This window comes from Caretta caretta, chromosome 13 (assembly GCF_965140235.1).
Source record: "Caretta caretta isolate rCarCar2 chromosome 13, rCarCar1.hap1, whole genome shotgun sequence".
NCBI lineage: Eukaryota > Metazoa > Chordata > Testudines > Cheloniidae > Caretta > Caretta caretta.
In genome coordinates, this window is record NC_134218.1 from 25,140,862 (window position 1) to 25,162,926 (window position 22,065).

The 22,065-nt window shown below is 47.5% G+C and overlaps 1 protein-coding gene across 2 annotated transcripts in view; it reads right to left on the minus strand.

The window, feature by feature from the left end:
- MYBL2 (MYB proto-oncogene like 2) overlaps positions 1 to 18,130 on the minus strand; it is a 39,873-nt gene extending 21,743 nt beyond the window's left edge. The window contains exons 1-4 of one of the 2 annotated variants that reach the window (XM_048820331.2): positions 17,860 to 18,130; positions 4,229 to 4,322; positions 3,419 to 3,490; positions 1,153 to 1,245 (exon numbers count right to left, since the gene is read on the minus strand). In XM_048820331.2, coding sequence (XP_048676288.1) covers positions 1,153 to 1,245; positions 3,419 to 3,490; positions 4,229 to 4,322; positions 17,860 to 17,915 — 315 coding nt within the window. In that variant the 5' untranslated portion in view covers positions 17,916 to 18,130. Of the gene's footprint in view, positions 1 to 1,152; positions 1,246 to 3,418; positions 3,491 to 4,228; positions 4,323 to 6,599; positions 6,769 to 17,859 lie in introns of those variants that run through there. The other variant, XM_048820332.2, reaches the window with a different exon arrangement.
- Positions 18,131 to 22,065: the final 3,935 nt, after the last annotated feature.

The window sequence follows — 22,065 nt, forward strand, 5'->3', positions numbered from 1 at the left end:
CACTTTGGGGCAAGGAATCAGTCTTTATTGGCTCTGTGAAGTGCTGTGCAAGCTGAGAGCACTATATTTTTATAGATATATATATAGAGAGAGAGAGAGAGAGTAATAACGTAGGCTACTCTCTTGTATTTCTCCCCAGAGACCCACTTGGCTGATTAAGAAGCAGGACTGATAGGCTCCCAAATGAGTCCCCATCCCATCTAGCCTTCCTTGGCTGACAGATTGTTGGCAGATTTTTATTTTTATAATGCCAAGCAAGGAGTTTTATAGACATCAGATGACCAAGTCCCTGCCCCAAATCACTTACAATCTCGTATAGACAGGCAACACACCTTGCACAAGCAGTCACAACTCCCAGAGTTGCTGGGGCAGAGATCAGCTGCAATGTAAAAGGGGGTGGAAGAACATGAGGAAGCAGGTATACATGGTGAAGCAGCTTCATTTACCCAATCTGGCAGAGACAACAGCGGAAGGAGACAAAGGGAACGTCCTGGTAAGTAAAGACGGCGGAGTCTAGGACACACAAAGGGGCACAGACAAAGAGGGAAGGAGAGACGCTGACAGAAGTGGAGTAGTGGAGGGCCCCAGCAGTGATGAGGAGGAGTCGTAATGCAATGTAATGTGAAGGGACCTGGTCACAGATGCAGGAAAGGCAGCAGATTTTCACAGTAACATGCAGGACAGAGCGTACAGGCAAGCACCAGGGTGCATAGAAAGGAGGAAACAGCAGGAAGCAGCGTGAGGTGAGAAAGGCACAGACAAGGGGTTAACAGGGGAGTTGGACAGGAAAGGGTAGATCAGAAGATACCGAGGCAGAAAAAATGACATGAGGTAGCAACTGTCAAAAACATCCTTTCCTCCCACTGCTAGCCCCCAAGTTCACACCTTGCTGGATCATTGCTCAAGCAGTGTTGTATGGGGAGAGAGGCGGTCTTTCAGATGAGCAAAGCTCAGGGCATTTAGAGCTTTACAGGTCAAAAAACAATGCCTTATTATGCAGCTCAAAAGCAGTTAACTGAGTGCACAGGAGGGTATCGAGTGCTGCTTTTTTGGGCTTCATGTAAAAGGACTTCCAGACTGAAAATCTAGCACCTTTCGTGTCCTCCACACAGAGCAACGAACCCACTGACCGTGACGCTGCCACCAAGTTACCTTCTGATCCTCTTCCTTGGTCCAAGGCCCTTTAACCAAGTCTGGATTCAACACCCTCAGCCACCGATACTGGCACTGCTGATCGGTGCGGTTCTACGCCAGGGAATTAAGAGCCATGAGTTAGAACAGAGGCCACAACGACAAGAGCAACACAGAGCAACTGAGGGAAACCTTCCATATTGGGCTGGCCATTTTATTTTCAAAAGATAACCAGGCTAGGAGTGGACAGCTCAGGAGAGGGCCAGGAAGGGGACCCTGCCACAATTCACCTCACATCAGTGGTCAAGGGTGGTGATGATGTGACGGCGGAGATTGTGAGAAATGAGATTGGCAAGTTCTCAGCCCTGTTCCCAATGGAGGTGTCCACACCACAAACACACACTGGCCCCCTTGTGAGCCAGGTCAGTAGAAATGGGCCCTAGAGACCAAACTCCTCTCTCAACCTTACAGACGGTCCCTGCTGATCCTGGAGCACAATGGCAAATGCATGGGCAGGGGAATCCTGCTCCGGCACTGCTGTCCTTGTCAGGTGGATAAACAGAAGACTCCAGTCTCTGGAGCAGGGGTTCTCAAACTTTTTTTTTGCTGGGCAGCCTGAGCTCTAATCACAATTAAATTACGTTAACTAAAACAAACCAATGTAGACACCCATGCTAGCCCCAAGTGACCATGCAACCTTGTTTTGAAAATATTTCAGGCTGTGACACCAGCCCCTCTGCCCCGCTCCACCAACCATGACACCTTTACTTCTGCACTGCCGCCAGCAGCAGTGCAGCCTTCAGAGCTGGGAGCCCGGCCAGCAGTTGCGACCCCTCTACAATAGTCTTGCGACCCCCTTTTGGGTTGGGCCCCCCAGTTTGAGAAACCCTGCTAGTGCCACCAGCCAGCTTTGAAATCCCACAAACGCAGCCTCACTCACTGCCTCTGCCATGCTGGGGCATGGAACAAGTTTACAAACAACCCCCTGCAGAAAGAGATTCTGTCCAAACGTGTCAACTGCGTCCTTAGCATCAACCCTTCAGAGCTTGCTCTTCCAGTTCCCAGAGCTTCAGCCAAATGCTCCCAGCTCCTCTCTCTCCAGCTCACACTGCTCCACGGGAGCTCCCATCCTATGTCATGTTGGCGACTGGAAGCTACTCCGACAGCTACTAGTCACAGATGATGCCCATGGAAGTAGTCCCCTCCTAGCTTAGCACTTCCCATTCTTGGAGGGTGAAACAGACCAGTCTTTGTGGGCAAGAGTCAGAGGAGGCAAGCAGTGGGGAGAGGAAAGTTGCTTGAGCCCAGATCCACCCTCACCACAACCCATCTTGTAGAGGACTCTGCCCGCTGCAGGTAAGGAGGTTGTCTAAGGAGGTTGTCTACCAGCCAACCTCCTTCCCTTCCAGCCTGTGGTGCCCCACAGTATAGCTGCTGCTATACACAAGGCTGCTGGCTCAGCTTGCCATCCCAAGCTTTTCTGCCCAGCCAGAGGGTGCTAAGGTACCTCCTCACCAATGCTGCCCTCCATGTGGCCACCTGACACATTCAGACTGGAAATAAAGTGTACGTTTTTAACACTGAGAGTGAATAACTTTTGGAACGTGTCAAGGGTTGTGGTGGATTCTCCAGCACTGACAGTTTTTAAACGAAGATGGGATGTTTTTCTAAAAGCTTTGCTCTGGGAATTATTTTTGGGCAGTTCTCTGGCTTGTGTCATACAGGGGTTCAGACTAGATGATCACAATGGTCCCTTCTGGCCTTGGAATCTAGGAATCTGTGATGAGCAGGGGGCCAGGAAAGAAGCTCGAAACCAGCAGTTCAAGAAAATGAGAGACACCCAGCACGGGAGTGGCTGACTATTGACAGGGCCCCCATGCCATGTGCTACCATCTCTACAGAAGGGAATGAGGTCTGCACAAAGAACCCACCAATGCACAGAACTTGAGCATGTGGTCTATACACACACTTTTGCCTTATGCAGTCAAAACAGGGTCTGTGTTCTAGCTCACCAAGCATGGGAAACTGCGACAGACACCCTCGAGTTCTTATCCCAGCTCCTCCCCATTTCAGATGGGTTCGTTATTCTCCCACCCTGCAGGGCTGCTCTGAGGGGTCAATATTATTATTTGTGTTAGCACAGAACTTCAGAGCCACAGTAAGGAACCAGGTCCCGTTGTGCTAGATGCTGTACAAACCCAACGCTAGCTCACAGCTGCAAAGCACTTTGGGCACAAGAAGTGCCAAAGCTCCGAACTCGCCCCGTGCCGCCTGCAGCTCCACTTACGGGAAAGTGACTTGCCAAGAACTTCCAGTCGCTCTGTCCAAACTGCTTCACTAGCGTCTTCAGCCATTCATCCTGCGAAGAGCAAAGGGGTCAGCTTTCACCCCACAAGCACAAAATGCTACAGCCATGCTATTGTACAAGGGACACATCACTAAGTATAGCAGCTGGAGAGAGAAGGGCTTGAATCTTTGTCCTGCCATTTATAGTCATGTAAAAAAAAAAAAAAAAAAAAAACCCCAACCACCACCCAAACCCGTCATCACTCCAGCTGTCTGTAGCAATGCCCAGTTGGCAGGATTTCTAACCTGGGCCATAAATGGCTGGCATAAGTTTTTAAGCACACAGGCCCAGGCTACACATTGAAAACAAGCGTTCAACCGCTGTAATTAAATACTGCTTTGGCCCACCTACGTTCTAACATGGTTTGATTCAAACTGCATGGACAAGGCCAAACTGTGCTCCAGTCAGTGTGTTTTAGGCCCCATAGAGAAGTAGGCTGAAAGCCGGTCTAGGCTGTTGGATCACAGCGTGGTAGGCCCTTGACATGGCTCAGACAGGGCTGTATTTTGCTGGGCAGACAGGGCTAAACCATGTTTTAACTGCATCCGCCACACCATGCTGCAGCCCTGCCCTTTGGGCTCAGGAAGAGCTGTTGTAGTGTAGACAGTTCACCCTACAGCTTCTCTATACAGGAAGTCCTGAGGTGCCCTAAAGAGCAGGCCTTACACCTACCTCCTCTCTCCCCCCGCCCCCAGTCACTCTATCCCCACCCGCTCAAAGAGACAACACACGTTCCCTGTTGTCACCTACCTCTTCGTGAGTCCACTTGACCTTGCACCTGTTCTCCCGCTGCTCTGGCACGTCTGAGTCTGTGTCCTGGTAATGCAGCTCATCTTGCTCCTCACTACACAAAACCAAGAGCATTAGTTTTGTTTTATGAGAGATGCGGCAGCTGGAATAAATACCACAGTGCAGCCCAGAGCTCTGACTCTGCTCCTGGGCCTTTTCACAAAGTTTTGGCCAAATTTCCCAAACACAGCTGCCTCACCTGAACAATCTAGGTATCAAGTAATTACCTGCAAATAGGGGTTGCACTCTCTGCTTAGGAGAGCATCTTTGCAAATCAGGCTCTGTTATTGGCAAACAGTGTCAAGGAGCACAGCTCAACTCCTGTGACAGAAGCCACAAAGATGCATATGGGTTACAGGGATCCCCGGAGTCTGGTATTTATATATCAGTTCACCTAAGAGTATCACGTAAAGTCTCTACTGAAAGCTGGTGTCACACCGGTTGTGTTGCCTGTGGTTGGTAGAGGTGGGGAGCTGACTCCTGGCAGGCCCTGGCACAACTTCTTCTCGGTAAAGACAGGTGGAAGTGAGGCACCTCAGAACCCCGGGAAGAGTCAAATCCCCATCCACCACAGGGACAAGGACCCTTTAAAAACTAAAAAAAGATATGCAGCTTTTTACTTTTAGAGAGGAAGGATGGCCAAGTGGTTAGGGTGCTGGCCTAGTACTTGGGAGACCTAGATTCTCTCTGCCGCAGACTTCCTATGTGACCTTGGGCAAGTCGCTTAGCCTCTCTGGGTATGTCTACACTGCAGCTAGGAGCATGCCTCCCAGGCCAGGTAAAACAGTGGTGTGGACACTGCAGCAGAGGCTCAGGCTAGCCACCAGAGCTTGGACCTAGGGGGTTGGGTAGGCTTTGATTCAGGTGGCTAGCCTAGGATGCAACGTCCAGAGTCCATGCCCCTGCGTCTGAGCTCAAATCACTAGCTCGAGCTACTGCAGCGTCCACACTGCTATTTTGAGGGAGCTAACTTGGCTCAAGTCTGTCTACCTGGGCTGGGAGTCAGGCTCCCAGCTGCAATGTAGACATACGCTCTGTGCCTGTACAACAGGGTAACAGCACTGCCCCACCTCATGGGGTTTTGTCAGGGTAAACACATTAAAGACTATGAAACACATCGATACTACCATAATTAAGTACCCAAGAGAGTTAGGTCACCAGTTCAAACCCAGCCAAGGTGACAGTGAGATGCTTAGGATCAGTGAAATAAGTAGCAGTCACAGCACACCAACTGTCTAGTCACAGTCAAATACTCTGTAGGCACAGACCACCTCTTCATGAGTGGCTCACATTGCCTCCATGACTGCAGCCCACCCCCCCTTCTCTCACGTTGGTGATTACATGCCATCGATCTCCGCGACAGCTTCGTAGTTACTCACATCGAAATAACATTAGGGAAGTATTTAATATTATTTACTGGTTTAGGAGGAGCAGCCACCAGCACCATGTGACCAGGCAGCTCTTCACAGGTCACAGTTTGAGAGCCACTAGCCCAGTGCAAGCCTTTTGCTTTATTTTGTACCCATGTCCAAGCCCAGGACGCAGGCCAGCCTCCAGCTCCCTTATTCAGATAGGTAGAGCAATTGGACTTGATTCCATAGGCTTAAGAGCTGTAATTTTTATTGAAGGAGGGAGGAAACAAATTGAACTTTTGATTCCTTCTCAATATTTAGGGAGCAAGCAGCTTTCATCTAAGCACACAATCTCAGACTGAATATGGGTTAAAAAAGAAAGACAAGATATTGGGTAGGCCTGGTCCTTACACCTGGAGACTAATACTTTTTGATGAACCACTTAGTCTGTGTTATAGTATAGCTTGGTTTGCCTGTAAACTATTGTCTTCATCACAGTAACACACCCAGAGGCCAGAAACAAGACCAGGGCCTCATTGGGCTGGGTGCTGCTCCTACCATCTGATCAGTGACCGTCCTTGCCCCAAGGACTTTTTAATCAAACTGGCACCTTTCACCAGCTCCAAACTGACCTGATCACCTGAGAGTCAAAAAACTTTTTGTTCCATGCCAGACATGGCTGCTCCTCTCCCCACCCTCAAGTTTTGCAAGCAGGCCATTTTAAAGCAGCACTTTAACCCAGATCCCAGGCTGCCCTCCACTCTCTGATAGTCTCCCCTTCCTAGCAGTTATGGGGAGAATTATTCTGTGCATTAGATTCCCCTGCGTGTCCCCCATAAAGGGGAAAGGAAATGGAGGGAGTGCATTCTCCCCCCTGAAATACCTGGGAGGGGGTGAATGGGGAAGGGGGGTGCAATGCAACAAACCCAGCTTGCCCCCCAGGGCGGGCACGAAGCTCGCCCCTTTTGCATGAAACTTACCCGCGGGTCCTGCGAGCCATCCTGCCCCTTTGTGCATTAAAAACATCAATCGCGAGAAAATCGAAGGGGCGCGCCAGGGGGGTGCCGCACCCCTTGGCCCCGGGGCCGGCCTCTGCCGGGGGTACAGCCCCGGCGCGCCCCGGTTAGCGCGCGCGGCGGGCTGGACGCGGGGGGAAGCTCGCGCCTGCCCGGCGTACAGCGCAGGAGGCAACTTTCCTATCTCGCGCCAACTCCACCCCGGGGACCAGCCGAGCCTGCGCGAGAGCGACGAGAAGCGCAAAAATAAAAGGAGGGAGAGAGGGAGGGAGGAACAAAAAAAAGCGGGGGGGAGTAAAAGAGGCGCGCGCGGGCCGCTTGCAAAAAACTCCTTCCCTTTCTCCTCCTCCCCCGCCCCCGACTCTTATTAAAGCGAGAAATAATGGATGTGAAATACAGGCATACAAAGGACGGGTGCAAAATACAGGCGTCCATGTCCAACTAGGCGTGCAAAAAGAAATGCATGCATGCATCAATGCCTCGGAACGGCAGGGACCCTACGCGGGTGCATCGGGTCTGCAAACCCAACGTCTGTTAGTTCCTTAAAACTAGGTGCTCTCGTGGGGGGTCACCGTCTCCCTGTCAGACTTAGCAGACTTGAATGTACTTTGCATGGTAAGGCACCAATCTTGAAAGCTGACCTACAGAGACAGATCTCTGCTCCCAAGCAGAAGCCCCATTGATTTTGTGGGCTTTCATCGGTCTCCTCTCTCTCTTCCTGTTATGGCCAGGCTCATCATGCCTGGAAGACACAGCCTTTACATTCAGTCAGACTACTAAAACTAAATTCACGCAGGATGCCAATCCCATTGAAGGCATCTGGGCTACAAGTCAGGAGACCTGGGCTCTGTTCCTGGCTATGTCACAGACACACTCCGTGACCTTGGCCAAGTCATGTAACTCTCTGTGCCTCAGTTTCCCCATCTCTAACACAGGGATAATGATGCCTACTCACTTTTGTTAAGGACTTTGAGATCTATATGTGAGAAGAGCTACATATGTGCTAAATTACGGTTATTCCAGGGCTGAATATGGCCCTTGTTCTCTGAGTAAACAAGAAGCAGCTTTCTATGCCAGGCAACAGAAGATTTTCTCCATTTGTTTAGAGGGACGTTGTGAGGATTAATTTTTGCACAGTGTTTGAAGATTAGAAGTCATATAGAAGAGAATATTATTTCTATTATTACTGTTACTAACATATGTTATTTGGGGTACAGGTGGATTTACAGAGGGAAGACCACTAAATGGAAGTGATTTTATCTTCAGAGGCCCATGCCTGCAGAGATGCATTTGCAGGGATGTTTACCTGCATTTTGCTAGGCAGCACTGAAGAAGGAGGGGTAAAGAATTGCACTCTTCTACATACAACGTCCTACATGTACCCTGAATGACTATTTAATCAGAGCAGACACATCTGTAGCCACTCCAACAATACTATAACAAAGACAATCGCTGGTGTAAATGTCTATACGGACAAGTTCACAGACAAAGGCTTTGATTCAGCAAAAGACTTAAGCACATGCTTAAAGTTAAACGTGTTTAAGCGCTTTGCTGAATCGTGCCTACGTGATCAAACAACGGAACCTCCATTTCAGATTTGCAGCATGAAGGGTGAATAAGGTTTAAAAGGAGAACCATCACGCAGCCATATATAAAAGCAGACCATCATACCCCCAACCTTCTCTGCCATCTCTTAACATCCATTCACAACTACTGACAGCAGTCCCCACCACCTCCAGACAACCTGCCCAAAAGACAGAAGCTCATAGAACATGTTAAAGACCCCCATGGCACAGTCAAAATACAAGGTGGAAGAGTCGGAAAGAGAGGCGCCTTAAATCCATGCAAGCAGACTAAAAAACACCCATATGTGTAAAAGGGAGAGGTACCTTGCGTGCTCAGGTATGCAGGACACTGGTTTGTTTAATGGGTACCCAGGATAAAATAACTGAGGAGAGGATTCACATTCATCACTGATGTAATTGCAGCAGCTCCCAAACTTGTCCGTGGACCACTTTCTGGTGACCTTTGGAGAGCTGGCTGGTCATATGCTGCTGCCTCCTCCTCTTTGTTTCCAAGCCGCTACATCACACTGAAGACAGCTAAAAACACATCAAAATACTTTCCCTATGTTGCTTTTCCATGTAAACAGCTGCTGGAGTTCTATGGGGATGCTACAGGATTGTGAACGGAAGGGAGCTGGTCTGCACCTTTCCAAAGGCAAGAAGAGGAGGTCTGCATAATCAGAAATGGGAGAGGAGACAACTTCTCCATTGAGATGTGGGTTCCCCAATGAAAAAGTTTGAGCAGCCTGGTGCGGTAGGTTTATCTCCTTTGGGAGCACATACCGTCATAGGACTAACCATTGCCAGCAGATGGCACTGTTGCTCCTCACAAAAAGAGTTGCATGACCACATTGATCTGGTTCAGAGCTACTCCAGCAGCTGTGTGTGTGTTGGGGTTATTTCTATTTTTGTGCACTGCACTCAGGAGTTCGCTACCAACCAGCTCTCGCAATCAGTTCTTATTTCTGATGCTTGATTTTTGTGAATTAGTGTCTCCCCAAGAAGTCTATAACAGCACCAAGTAGACAGGCTAAATATAAACCCTGCAGAACTATTGGGTTATTGCAATTCTGATATAGGCTGCCCTCTGCTTATAGGCCCTGGTCCTGCAGAGACTTATGTTTAACTTTAAGCACCCCCAATGAGTTCAATGGGACTATTAACTGACATGCATAAAGCTAAGCATGTGTGCAGGTCTCTGCAGGACTGTTGGGCAACCTCCCCCAAAGCAGCTTCATGTTGGTTGTTGACAGCATCGTCACCGTCAAGCTGAAAATCTGCCTCCTCCCAAATTAGCTTAATAGGAAATGACAAGGACCTGCTAACTAATTACCAGTGCTACAAAAGCAGCATCATTGCACCAGTAGAACAGGAGTAAGGGTTCATGAGAATTTCTGCAGAAACAAGAGGTGAGTAGTTCCCAGAAGGGACTCTTCTCCCCTCCTGTTATTTTTCAAATATTAGTGATTTGGTTTAGTTAAATTTTTCTTTAGAGAAAAGCCTTCTTGGCTTCCAAAAACTGCCTGTATGGTCATGTAGCATTAGAGAATTTGTGGATTTTACTCACTCCCTCTTATGTTCCAGGGGATCTTCAAACCTAGTCAATGTCAAAAGTGAATTAAAATCAACCTCTGGTCACGCACCTGCTGCCTCCCTAGCCCATCTTCTGTGTCTTGTGTTCCTTTCCTGATGCTTCTTAAAAGCTCCTCTCTTCCCTCCCCTCTCCCCCCACCACTTCCTATGTAAGACTCACTTACATGTGGGTGAGTGAGTTGAAGAAATATGGAAACAAACTAGTGTTGTAAAAAGTAAGGATAAATGATTGTGACTGCAGTTGGGTGTATCATTCTACTGACTAGAGTGAGCTTCTCTGTAAGCACAACTCACTAGCCTGTGGACTGGGTGCAGAGAGAATGTATAATATGTGGATTAGTGAGACTTATCTGGACCCAATCACTTTCAGGATTAGGGCCTAAAAATAAAGAAATGTTGTTCTCTAAGCTGTCAGTGTCAGAAAGTGATCTACAAAATCTCTGAATTTGGTATTCTTTTAACTAGAATAATAGCTGGCTAGTGTACTTGTGTGTGGGGTGTTCAGGTTTTTTAATGCTCTCCTGTGTGGGGGAGAGAACTGTATTAGGACATTCTTTCTTCTTCTCTTCCCTGCCCTGTCACTATCAGTTTCAACCATGGTCTCAGGTGTGCATGTATGCCACATCTTGGTTTAATATTCTCAGTGAACTTATCTCTAGGACTAAAGTCCTACCCTGGACTATCTGAATCGGGGCTTTCTATATTGGATCTTCAGCACAGCCGATCAGATAGTCCTTTCTTGCTTTACAATCATGATCATCCAGTCTGACCTTCCACATAACACAGGCTAGAGAATCCAGCCAGTAACTTCATCAAGTCCATAATGTCGGTTTGAGCTCAACCATCTTTTAGTAAGACCACCCAGGAGGCCAGGATAGTGTACAGCTTCTGGGAAACAGCAATGAGCTCTTCCTTGAGTGAGCTCTCCCAAGTCCCTACTGAGCAGCAGTTCATGTGACTGCCCTTTCCCATGTGTTCTGCCCCTCTAGCCCACTGGAGGACCTCAGCTTTGTCATCTAAGCTGATATGTTGAATACTGAGCTGCCCTTAAAGAGACACTGTCCACCAAATGTGGTGTGTGGTTTTTTTTGAAGCTTGTTTGTTTGTTTTTTTGTTTATTTAAAAAAAAATCCAGCTCCTGCTATGGAGCCTCTGGTACAGTATTGACTTGAGGTTTTAATCGTAACCTCTTTAGAAGGGATTTTCCAGCTCCCCTATCCAAGGGCCTCTTTGGTAACAGAAGATGTGCACAACAGCACATTGTTTTGCCTAGTCAATGTCAGGGGAATAGAAAGCTTCTTTCTAGCTGAAGAAAGCTGGTCATTTTAGGTGTTGCGTGTAAACTATTAGTACAAAGCTTCCAGACAAATGTGATCTTAAAGTTGACTTGGTCCCCCAAGGAACACACTGTCTCTAAAATCCACATAGCCAGAGGAAAAGCCCTAGCTAGCACATAGGAATTCCTGGTCTACTCTCTAGTCTAGGGTAGTGGTGGGAGAAGAGCTACAAATGTTTCAGTTGCAGGGTAACCATGTAGCAAGCAGCCCCAGTGGTGTGTGAGAGCCTACTGCACAGCAAACTGCTAAAGGGTCTCTCTGGCATCAGACCCCAAGGACAGAAAATGAGCTCTCCTCTGTAGGTGTTCTAAGGAGTCCCCTCTCCTTAGTCTGACTTTGCTTATAAGAATGGTGGGACACAAGGACTAGAGCCATTCAAAGCCAACCCTTACAGGGGAACTAAAGCAGTATGAGTTCCTGGGGTAAAAAGTATCTTCAGGTGAGCTTTACTAGCTACAGCTAATGCTCATGAACCAACCTAATGCTAGAAATGGCCAGCTGGCAGGACAGTGGTGCCATTTGTGAGGTGGGAAGAATGTAAACAATCTTCCAACCTGTTAACAACCTCTACCTCTCTATCTGTCTAGGACCATCAGTGTAAATCTTAAGGCACTCTACAAACACTAATTAGTCCATCCTAATGATACCCCTGGGAAACTAGTATTGCTCCCGTATTACAGATGAGGCTTAACACTTGTCCAGGTTCATTGTGGGAGTTTGTCTATCCCTTTGCTCTCCTGGCTCCTAGTCCTCTACTTGGATGACCTCTGTCTGCCAGGGCTGCAAAGATTGGCAATGGGTGCTGTTTCAAAACCAACTGAAAGATTTAAATGCTGGTTGGAAATATAACTGAGGAAGGTGGGTTTATAGTAACCTAGTTAATGTCAAATATAAGCTCAAGGATGAGGCAGGCATGTTTAAAGATTGAAAAGCTTCTGTAAGGCCTGGTCTATGCTAATGTTCTACTGGTGTCAGGGGTTTCTAACCAGTACAGTTATACTGGTATAAACCACAGTGTGACTGCAGCTATATTGGTATAAAGGTGCCCTCTATCAGTAGAGCTTATTTTGTTTCCTGAACCAGAAACAGGCCTACTGGTGTAAAGTCTCTGGTATAATTACATCCATACTGTGGGGTGGCTGCTTTAACAATACATGGGGATAGTTAAAGTAGTCAGACCTGCTCTGCTCTAGACAAGCCCAGAGTCAAGACTCTGGAAAAGGAGCCCTGTGAAGGACAACGTGTTTTCCCTCTGTCAAGGCTTCCTTTACTCACAGGGTGTGTCTGTTGGATGCAGCAGGACAAGACTGAGTGACTTAGTGCGGAGATCCTGTGATGTCCTCCACCCAGAGGAGCAGTACCAACCTTGTGATGTTAAAGGAGATCTTGGAACATGGGTTTGTGGCAGGTGCTTCCAGCTGTATCAACTTTTCTCCAGGCATCAGCTACTACTTGGAGACTGACAGTACCTCTAAACCAGATGCCTGGGATGGCATCCTTGACTTGGAGAACACAACAAAAGGTAGTTCTCAGCTTGTCCTCAAGTGGCCAGAGTCTCTGAGCAGTTGTGTGAAGGGTGACCTGAATTGTGTGACCCAGGGCCTTTGTGATGGTGGTCTTGCTTACTTCTGCAAGACCCCCAGTGTTCCAGTTGCCTTTGACTTGTCCAGTGTGGCTTCTGAATCCAACAGCAGAGTGAACTCAATAGTAGATGTATTTTGTGATGCCAAGTCCTCCACACCATGCAAGGAAGAAAAGCTCCGCAAATCAATGGACAACTTGCTCTCCAAAAGCTCTGAGATAACAACTGACTTCTCCAGTCTCAGGAAACCACCTCCACCCATCTGGGAGATCTCTGAGATACCAGCCCTGCTGGACAACACTCTTTCTCTGGATGCAAGTGTAGAAGAGCTGAGGTCACTGGGATCTCTGAAACCAGATACCCCATCTCTGGAGAAATCTGTCTTTGCTATTGCTTTGGCATGGCCTGGTGCAGCTACCAAGAGACCTTATGCTCCTGGCTTCAGGTCTCTCAGTTATGATACCCAGGGGAGTGAGCCAGAGCCCTTAGCTGTGGCTCACTGCATGAAGCCATTTGACTTTGCTATCCCCTCTCTGACAGATGGAGTGACAAGCCAAATGGGCCACAAAAATCAAAACTCCTCAAATGAGAGAGGAAAGGAGTGATCTTAGCTCAGTGCGATGGCCAAAGCCAACAGGCTAAGCACTAAGCTCTCTAGTGACAATGTTACTTGGGATTCTCTCTGGTAATGCATGTGCTCTGCATCATAGTGCAAACATAAGTGATACATGGTCCAGGGTGTTTGTTGCACAAGAGGCTAGTGTATAAAGCCTGACTGGAGTTGGGGGGTTTTCATCTGTGTCCAGGAAACTAGCTCACCTCATGGCAAATCTCTAAAGTCTCTTAACAAATAGTTTCAGCTGCAAATGGTGGGAACCATCCTGGGTGAGGCTCTATTGCTGTGATGCCCTCTCATCTCCACCTGGGAAAGGACCTTTTTAAAAAAAAAAAAAAATTCTAGTGTGGAAACTTGGTAGGGGCACTGCTGGGTGGAGGAAGCTGTTCTGAATTCCTAGATAAGCTTGGTGGGTCTTTTTAAATTAACTGGATGTTGACTCTTGCTCAACAGCACTGAACTTGATTTGTGACCTTCATATTGACCAGAATGCCTTGTAAAACTCTGTCTTAATTGTTTGTAGTGTGCAAATAAAAAGAACTCAATCTTGTGCATAGCTATTACTACTGGACAGCTGGCATGCCTCAAGGTAATGAGACCCTCTGCTCCTTTTGCTCAGGGAACACAATGCTATTGTTCTCCTTCAGCTCAGCTGTAGGGGCATGTTCCCATTGGTAATATTTATGGGGGAAAGCAGCCAGCTGTTAAATAGGTATACTTAACCTGCAAATCACTCTATCATGCAAGAGGCTTCAAAAATAAAAATACATGAACTAGAATACCTGACAATGCAAGATCCTAACTTAATTGACCATACTGAAAAAATGGTGGAATGACCAGTCAATTGGCTACTCTAACTGCTACATAAAACGACACAGGAAGGATGGATTAGGTCAGAGTTCAGGGAGTAGCACTATACCTACAATCTTGGTAGAATGGAGCATACAGCACAACCTGAAAGGATACATGAAGTTTCTGCACAGGAGACCAAACAGAGATCTAAATCTAAAACCAGTAATTATGGGTAATTAATTGTAGGTGAAATGTCCCAACAAGACAATACTTAGAAGTAATTGTTTCAGGTGAGGAGAACAGCTCATTCAAAACATGAGCCTATTTTCAACCTAGCCTAAACTAATTGGCTGAGTCACTAAGGGGGATCCACGAAGAGATTTAAGCCTTGACTCTCGCTGTTGTAACACTTCACTTTTTTGATCCTTAGAAAATCAAAGGAACAACACTGATCCATAAGCCACATTGACCCCTAGGCTCCCTATACAATGAATGCAAGAGAGGGGCACCTAAGAATGAGCCACAAGAGCCAGTATACCAGGTGCAGAGCTGCCTGAACTAGCCAGTGGGAGAGATGGACATGAGAGGTCTAAGTGCTGGAACTATGGGTGCTGCAGCACCACCTGGCTTGAAGTGGTTTCCATTATATACAGGGTTTACAGTTTGGTTATATGGCTCTTAGCACCCCCCCACCCCAAATTGTTCCAGCATCTGTGATGAGGGCTATATACTAAGCCCTTCCTTCTCTCTGAAATACAGAGATACCTATCTCTGCTTCCCAATCTACAAATGGGAACCTCATTTAGGCACCTCGTGCATTTCTTGTGGGAATAAGTTTAGCCACATGCCTTGCTCCACATAATAGCTGGAGGAGGAGGTGATGCCACCTTGACACCTAGCTTGGTAGGTAGAGCACTCTGGGGATAGAGGAGATTTGGGTTCAATTCCTTTCTCTCTGTCTGGGGGGGAGGAAGAAGTTGAATTGGGGGGGCCTCCAGAGGATGCTCTAACTACTGAGCTATGGGATATTCTGACACAGAAGTCCCTTAATCTTTCCTGTTGATGTTCCACTGTGGATTTAAAAGGAAGTGACTAGAGCGGGGCACTGGACCTTGGCTCTCCTGCCTCCCATGCAGGTGCCTGAACCACTACTATAGTCATTCTCTCTGGCCCAAGGTCTGTTCCACTGTGGATGAATATTTAAATAGCCATTAGATGTGTGAGAAAGACAGAGTCCTTTGAGTTAAAAGCCATAAGGGGGATAATCACCTCCTCCAAATAAAAGTTGGTTCTGAATGGGATGTGATCCTGTAGGCATGCTCACAGACTGCCTACAGGATTGGGTCCTGCATGTGACTTAGGTGGCCAAATGCCTGTCTTCCCCAGTTTGTGTATTGTTCTGGGGCTTTGGGAGGTAGGCATCTGGCTGCCTAGAAACAGTGGTTCTCAACCAGGGGTACATGTACCACCACCACCCCCCTCCCCCCCAGAGGGAAAAGCTCATCTAGATATTTGCCTAGTTCTACAACAGGCTGCATAAAAAGCACTAGTGAAGTCAGTACAAATGAAAAATTTCATACAATTACTTCCTTATACTGCTCTATATACTCTGCACTGAAACAATTATATTCCAATTGATCTATTTTATATGGCAAAAATGTGAAAGTATGCAATTCCAGTAACAGTGTGCTGTGACACACTTTTTTTGTATTTTTGTCTTTTTTCTTGTAAGCAAGTAGTTTAAGTGACATTAAACTTGGGGGGGGGGGGGGGGACGCAAGACAAATCAGACTCCTGAAAGGAGTACAGTAGTCTAGGAAGGTTGAGAACCACTAGGCTAAAGGAAGGCAGTAGTACATCTGCTCAGAGGCAGAAATGTATAGGTTTAGTTAATTCAGACCCTGAAAACTTAGGTGCTGAATGAGTTTAGGTACCTACTGCAGTCGGCAGCAGTTCTGTGCCACCAAAACTGCATTAGGTATCTAAGTACCTCTTGACAGGTTTCAGAGTAACAGCTGTGTTAGTCTGTATTCGCAAAAAGAAAAAGTAGTACTTGTGGCACCTTAGAGACTAACCAATTTGAGCATGAGCTTTCGTGAGCTGTAGCTCACGAAAGCTCATGCTCAAATAAATTGGTTAGTCTCTAAGGTGCCACAAGTACTACTTTTTTCTTTTTAAGTACCTCTTGTGGACCTGGGCCTAAGTGTCAAATTAAACTCCAAATCCTTTGAACCAGTGTTTAAACTACCACTGACCTAAAAACTTTGAAAAGGGAAATTTAACAAAACACTTCAAGTCCCTGAAACTACAGTGAGGAGAAGCCCTCTGTAGTAGGGGACAGAACACATTTATACAACAGATGGGCTGGAAGGGCAGGTTAGTACCTGAAACTACTTGAACCCAGTTTAACAGATTACAAAGTGATTGCCCCTCTAAAATGGGAAATATTTCTTTATTCATTTCATCTTTAAATTAGGGCATGATGTTTCAGAATCTACAGCCTTTTGTCCATTACTTTAAGGTAGCAACTAGATAATGTCATTAACACTACACCCCACTTTGGGCCAAGAGCTAAACTACCCTCTGGCCATTGAAATGATGGTTCTAGAGGGGCACCCTCTAAGCGCCTGAGCTGGAATCTGGGCTATGCCGAGCAAGGCTGGCAGGTAGAATAACTTCACATCTCTGCAAAATCTAGTGTGTTTTTGTGTAACAGTTTTACACCCTAGATATTTGGAACAGGATCCAGTAGAGTTCCCAATAATTATATTTAGTGGGGTTGTGCTTCTGAGGGGAGAGAAGGGAACCCCTTCTGCCCCCCTTGTCTATATCACTAAGTGAACTGTAACTCTGGCAAGTGGAGCCAGCCCTGCCAAATCTCAGCCTTGCTGAAGGAATCTCTCCTGGGTTGATTTTAAGGTCTCTCCCCGTCTTAAGAGACATTTAAAAGTCTTATTCCGGACTCTTTGGCATCTCTCCCCTACTTGATCCCTGCTCACCTGCCCTGAGTAACTCTCCTAACAGCGGCGGCCTACAGCAGGACTGGCCCAGCCTTAAGGCGGGACTAAGGCAGCAGGGGCGATGCAAGACATTTACACAAAGAAACAAGATGGCCGACCTCACACTAGAGCATTACCCCGGCGTAAAGCTTAGCGGGGGCTGCCTGGTTTGTGAACTAAAAGGGCCGGGCCGGGGGAAGGGAGGCTAGCGCACAAGCAGCCTGCGCGGGACAGCAGCCTGGGCGGGGCACGTAGGAGGGGCTGACGGGCGGCGTGGGAGAGGGCAAGAGCCGAGGAGGGAAATCTGAAGTCGGCTTGTGCCTGCCGGCGGATAACGCCTCCTGTCCGTAGGAGCCCGGGGAAGCGGATCCGTGGGCTGGGGGGTGGGAAGGGCGTTTGCGCGAACATCCCGCTGTACCGCTGAAGGGAGGAGGAGAAAAAGGTTTATACCTCACTGAATCCACCCCCACCCCGGCTCCCTCGGCCGTGAACCCGGCACGGCTGGGCGCAGGGCTGCACGTCTCACGCGCACGAGCGGGGCTGGCACGACACGTGCACGAGCCCGAACCCCCCCCGCTGGAGGCGGCGGCGGCGGGGGCGTGTGGGACTGTCTCTCTCTCTCTCTCTCTCTCCCTTCTGGCACTGGGGACACAACCCTCGCCCTCCCCGGCAGCTGGAGCGGCGGGGGGTGTATGAGCCTATGCGGCGGGGTGGGGGGGGGGAGGAGAAAATGCAGTTACCTCAGCAGCGCCCCGGGGACCGCGTGAGTGGCGGAGCGCCGCGGGAGAGCAGCCATGACCGGCTCAGCATCCTGCAGGCTGAAGTGCTGCGAGCCCGGGTCTCTGCCTTAGCTCAGCCCCGAGCAAAGCCCGGCCCGGAGACGGGACGGACGCGGCATCCCGAGACCCCCCCACCCCGCCAGTGCCTACACGTGGGCAAGGAGAGTCAGCCCGGCGGCGGGGCTGGGCCGCTGCGGGTCCCTCTTCAGGCCGGAAGAAACCCAGCCTGCGCCCTATGGGAGCCTGGCAAGGACAAAAGAGCAGCGCTGCTCTTTAAAGGGGGCTGCGCGGACGGTGGCTTGTTGCCAATCCCAGGGGTCCCACGGGCGAGAGAGCAGGGCCTCGCTGCGGCGGGCACCCCACACGTCCATTGAAGCTCGGATGCGAAGTGACAGGCCCAATCTGCAGCGAGGGAGCTGGGTTAGCTGTTGGGGAAAGCGGTCTTGCTGTAAGGGCAGTTAAGCTCTGGAAGAGGCTGCGCAGGGTGGCTGTGGAATCCCGCTGGTTCTGTGTAGTAACACACACAGTCCCTGGCGCATTTACACTCTACCTAAAGAAGCCAGGTTGGAGAAGGGAGTATCATTATCCCCATTTTACAGATGGGGAAGTGACTAGCCCAAGGGCATGCAACCCCCTGAAAAGGTTTCAGGTCCCACTTAAAATCTCCATTTTAGAGATTGGGCAAGTCACTTCTCTGTTTCCCTAACTCACACAGCCTGGAATAGATCATGGATCCCATGACTCAGAGGTCTGTCCCTTAATGGCTTAGAACAGTGGTTCTTAACTCAAACTATGGGTCAGGACCAGGGCTGCCTTAGACTTGCTGGGGACCGGGGCTTCAGTCTCCGCTCCTGGGGTCATGTAGTAACTTTTGCTGTCAGGGGGGGTCACATAGTAATTTTTGTTGTCAGAAGGGGGTCATGGTGCAATGAAGTTTGAGAAACCCTGGCTTAGAAGATGCTCCCTCTTCTAAGTGTTTATAAAGCAGCTGAAGTCTTTTCTCATGTAGGATTAATGTTGGGGCAGTTTTTAGTCACTTCTCTTGTGAAGTAGGATTTTGCAATGTAGGAAGGTGCTGGGACATTCAGAATTGAGGTAGCTTGGTGCATTATTTCTGTAATCATTTCATATGGCCCTCATGGAAGGAAGTGGGTCAATTAGGAACTTCTCACATGACCTTTGTTTTCAGGGGCACCTCTCATCCTACTTCTAAAGTTCCCTTCATTCTATATCTGTCTGGTATTTCTCATTTTCATTGATGCAAATTATTTACAATAGACCTAGACACAAGAAATGGAGAACAAATAGTCACTTCTACTGACAGAAGGAATCCTGCAGCATTTTAAATTTTGTGCAAAAATAATTTTGGTGTCCCTTATTATGGATGAAATTCATCATTCTGACTGCATCCTATATTTCGGCCTTAACAGATGAAGAAGTCTGAGGAAAAGGTGGAGGTTTGGTAAACTGGCATGGGGAGGAGATTCCACAGAGAGGCACTGATTCTTGCTTGTGGATGGCTTTAGGGTAATAATAAATTATACAGTAGTTTATTCATAACCATGGAGTTCTTGAGCAGGTGTGAATAGTATCTTTGTTCTCTGCCACCACTCCCTGGATGACTCCAAGTAGAAGATCTCTTTAAATATTCTGTTAATTTGCAGTAGGTGTTACCAATGTCAAATCTCCCAGTTACTACTCTAGTCAGAATCATAGCTAGCTGAAAAGAGACAATGCTCTAGAAGTTAGCCTCTGATCAGTTTAACAGCTGAACAGTCAACCTCCTGCTTAGGTCCCTAAGGAGAGAAGTTGGAGCATATGAAGAAGAGAATACACTCCTTCAGGCTAATGTAAGGGGCTGTGATGCAATAAGCCCCACAAGTGTAGAGATGAGAAGTCTGTTTCTGAAAGCAGCACTCATTTTAATTTCCTTCTGGGTGTGATGCAGGTTATTCTGCAATGCTCCTTCACAAGCAAAGCATCAGGCTGGGGTGCAGAACTGACTCACAAAAGCACCACAGCAATTAAGCTTTTTCTTATTCTGTGGCTATGTTTACACAGGCATATATCACATCCATCACACATGACTATGGGGGTCTGAGTGTACACAGCACTCAGGTACTTGAGGGTTAGAAGACAGGGTAGAAAAACATCTACATCCTGTCTACATAGTAAATCTCTGCTTGTGCAGAATTATAGGCTGATTTTTGGAAGTATAAGAGACAAAGCCTGTGTGACACTGAAGCCTCTCTGTGATTAGTATCTAGCAAATAGGGAGTTGCATATTGCACAGTTAGTAAAAATCAAGGCTACACTAGTTACAGCAGTTCCACTGCATACAAATCCCTGCCCTCTGACTGGCTACTGCTCTTAAACCACCATCCACATGGCAAAACAGCTATGATGGTTTCAACTTCTATTAGGGGAATGAAATGAAAAGGAACTACATAATCATGAGATTTCAGTGTAAGTGGAAGGATGCCTGATAGAGGGGGCCAGGAGCCACTGTCTCTTAATGGATGCTAGTTGTTTTTTTTGTTTTAAAGGAGAGAAGTGCATGGTTATCCCTATCTACATATCAGCTTGGGAAGCTTACTCTGCAAGTTATAACAATTTAGTGAAAATGCTTCCCTTTGTTTCAAAGCTCACTACAGTAGGCCCATGAGCAATGCAAACAGGGACACCAGATATACTGAAGGATAAACCCTAGCTCTTGGTTGGTCACACACTGCTTACTCTGCATTCTTAGAGGGCCCTGCTGACTTATTTCTAAAACATATTATTGCAACAACAAGCACAGTTGGCAAAACACCTTTTAAAAGCTTTCTAAAGGAAGCATTTATTTACTGTCTAAAATATAAACACAGAAGAACAGCACAGGCTGGAGCTATCCATCACTCCCTAAATACCAGTAGGATTGCTGGAATCTGTGGTGCTTTGGTGAATGGTATTGACACAGTCTTGGAAAGATTGAGGTGGTTGTGTAAATCTTCAGCTGGATTGTACTAGCCAGTGTCCTGGGTGAACAGGGTAACTAGTTTGTAAGAACACAAAGCACACCAACCTTTTTTGAAAAATGTGATCTCTGACCAAGCATGATCATCTTCCACCACTGCCATAGAGCTGTTGGGGCGGACTGGGACCCTATGGAATTTAGAAGTTCTACACTTGTCTAAACAGTAAAGGATGCTGGGGCCCATATTCATAACTGGCACAAGTAAGCAAAAGCTTTTGAAGTCAATGGAATTGCCACTTCTGCCAGCAGCATGTAGTGCATATTTGCATAGTGTCAACAGCATGCTAGGTGTTTTAGGCAGGAAAGAATGCTAGCTCCTCTTCCTGACAAGCAGTGTAAGATGATGTTTTAGCATCCATGCGGGGGGGGATGGGGCAACAGCAGAAAGAATAGGATTTTCACTCATCTTCACTACACCACTGAGGAGAGGATAAAAGGTGAAAAGGCCTGTCTGAAGAAGCAACTTTGAAGGTAGTGATAGGGCAGACCAGGACTACAAGCAGGTGCCAGGGATAGAGGCCTGCATCTCAGACACGAGCAGAGAAAGGCGGTGGTTACTTGTGCATAATACACAGTTACATATGAGGAAGGGGTGCTCTTGTGCAGTGCCAATTACAGGTTTAAAAACTATTAAGAAAAATAGATGTCCTTGCCCCTCTTGACACAAGCAGCTGGTTATTAACACTGGAAGAATGCGAAACCTTTTCATCATTTATGCTTTCGGTTTTCTTGTTTGCTCTACACTCAGCTTGTACAATTAAAGATCAATCACTTCCACTTTAATTTCAGTTCTTATGCAGTAACTCAGGGCTTGTTGACACTTACCTGGGGACACATGAGCAGCAACTGATGCATCGGCGGTCAATTTAGCTAAATCGACCGCCGATCGCTCTCCCATCAACTCCTGTACTCCGCCAGATGGAGAAGAGTAAGGGCTCCCGTTGATATCATGTAGTGGTACACTGATCTAAGCTAAGCTATGTTGATTTGAGTTACGCTATTCACATAACCCAAATTGCGTAGCTTAGATTGAATTTCCCCTGTAGTGTAGATAATGCCTCACGGTTGCAGTAAGCAGGTGGTAAATAGCCCATGGATAGAATAAATCCAAGCAAAAAGTATGGTGTGGCTTTCTGGTTTTGAAAAACACC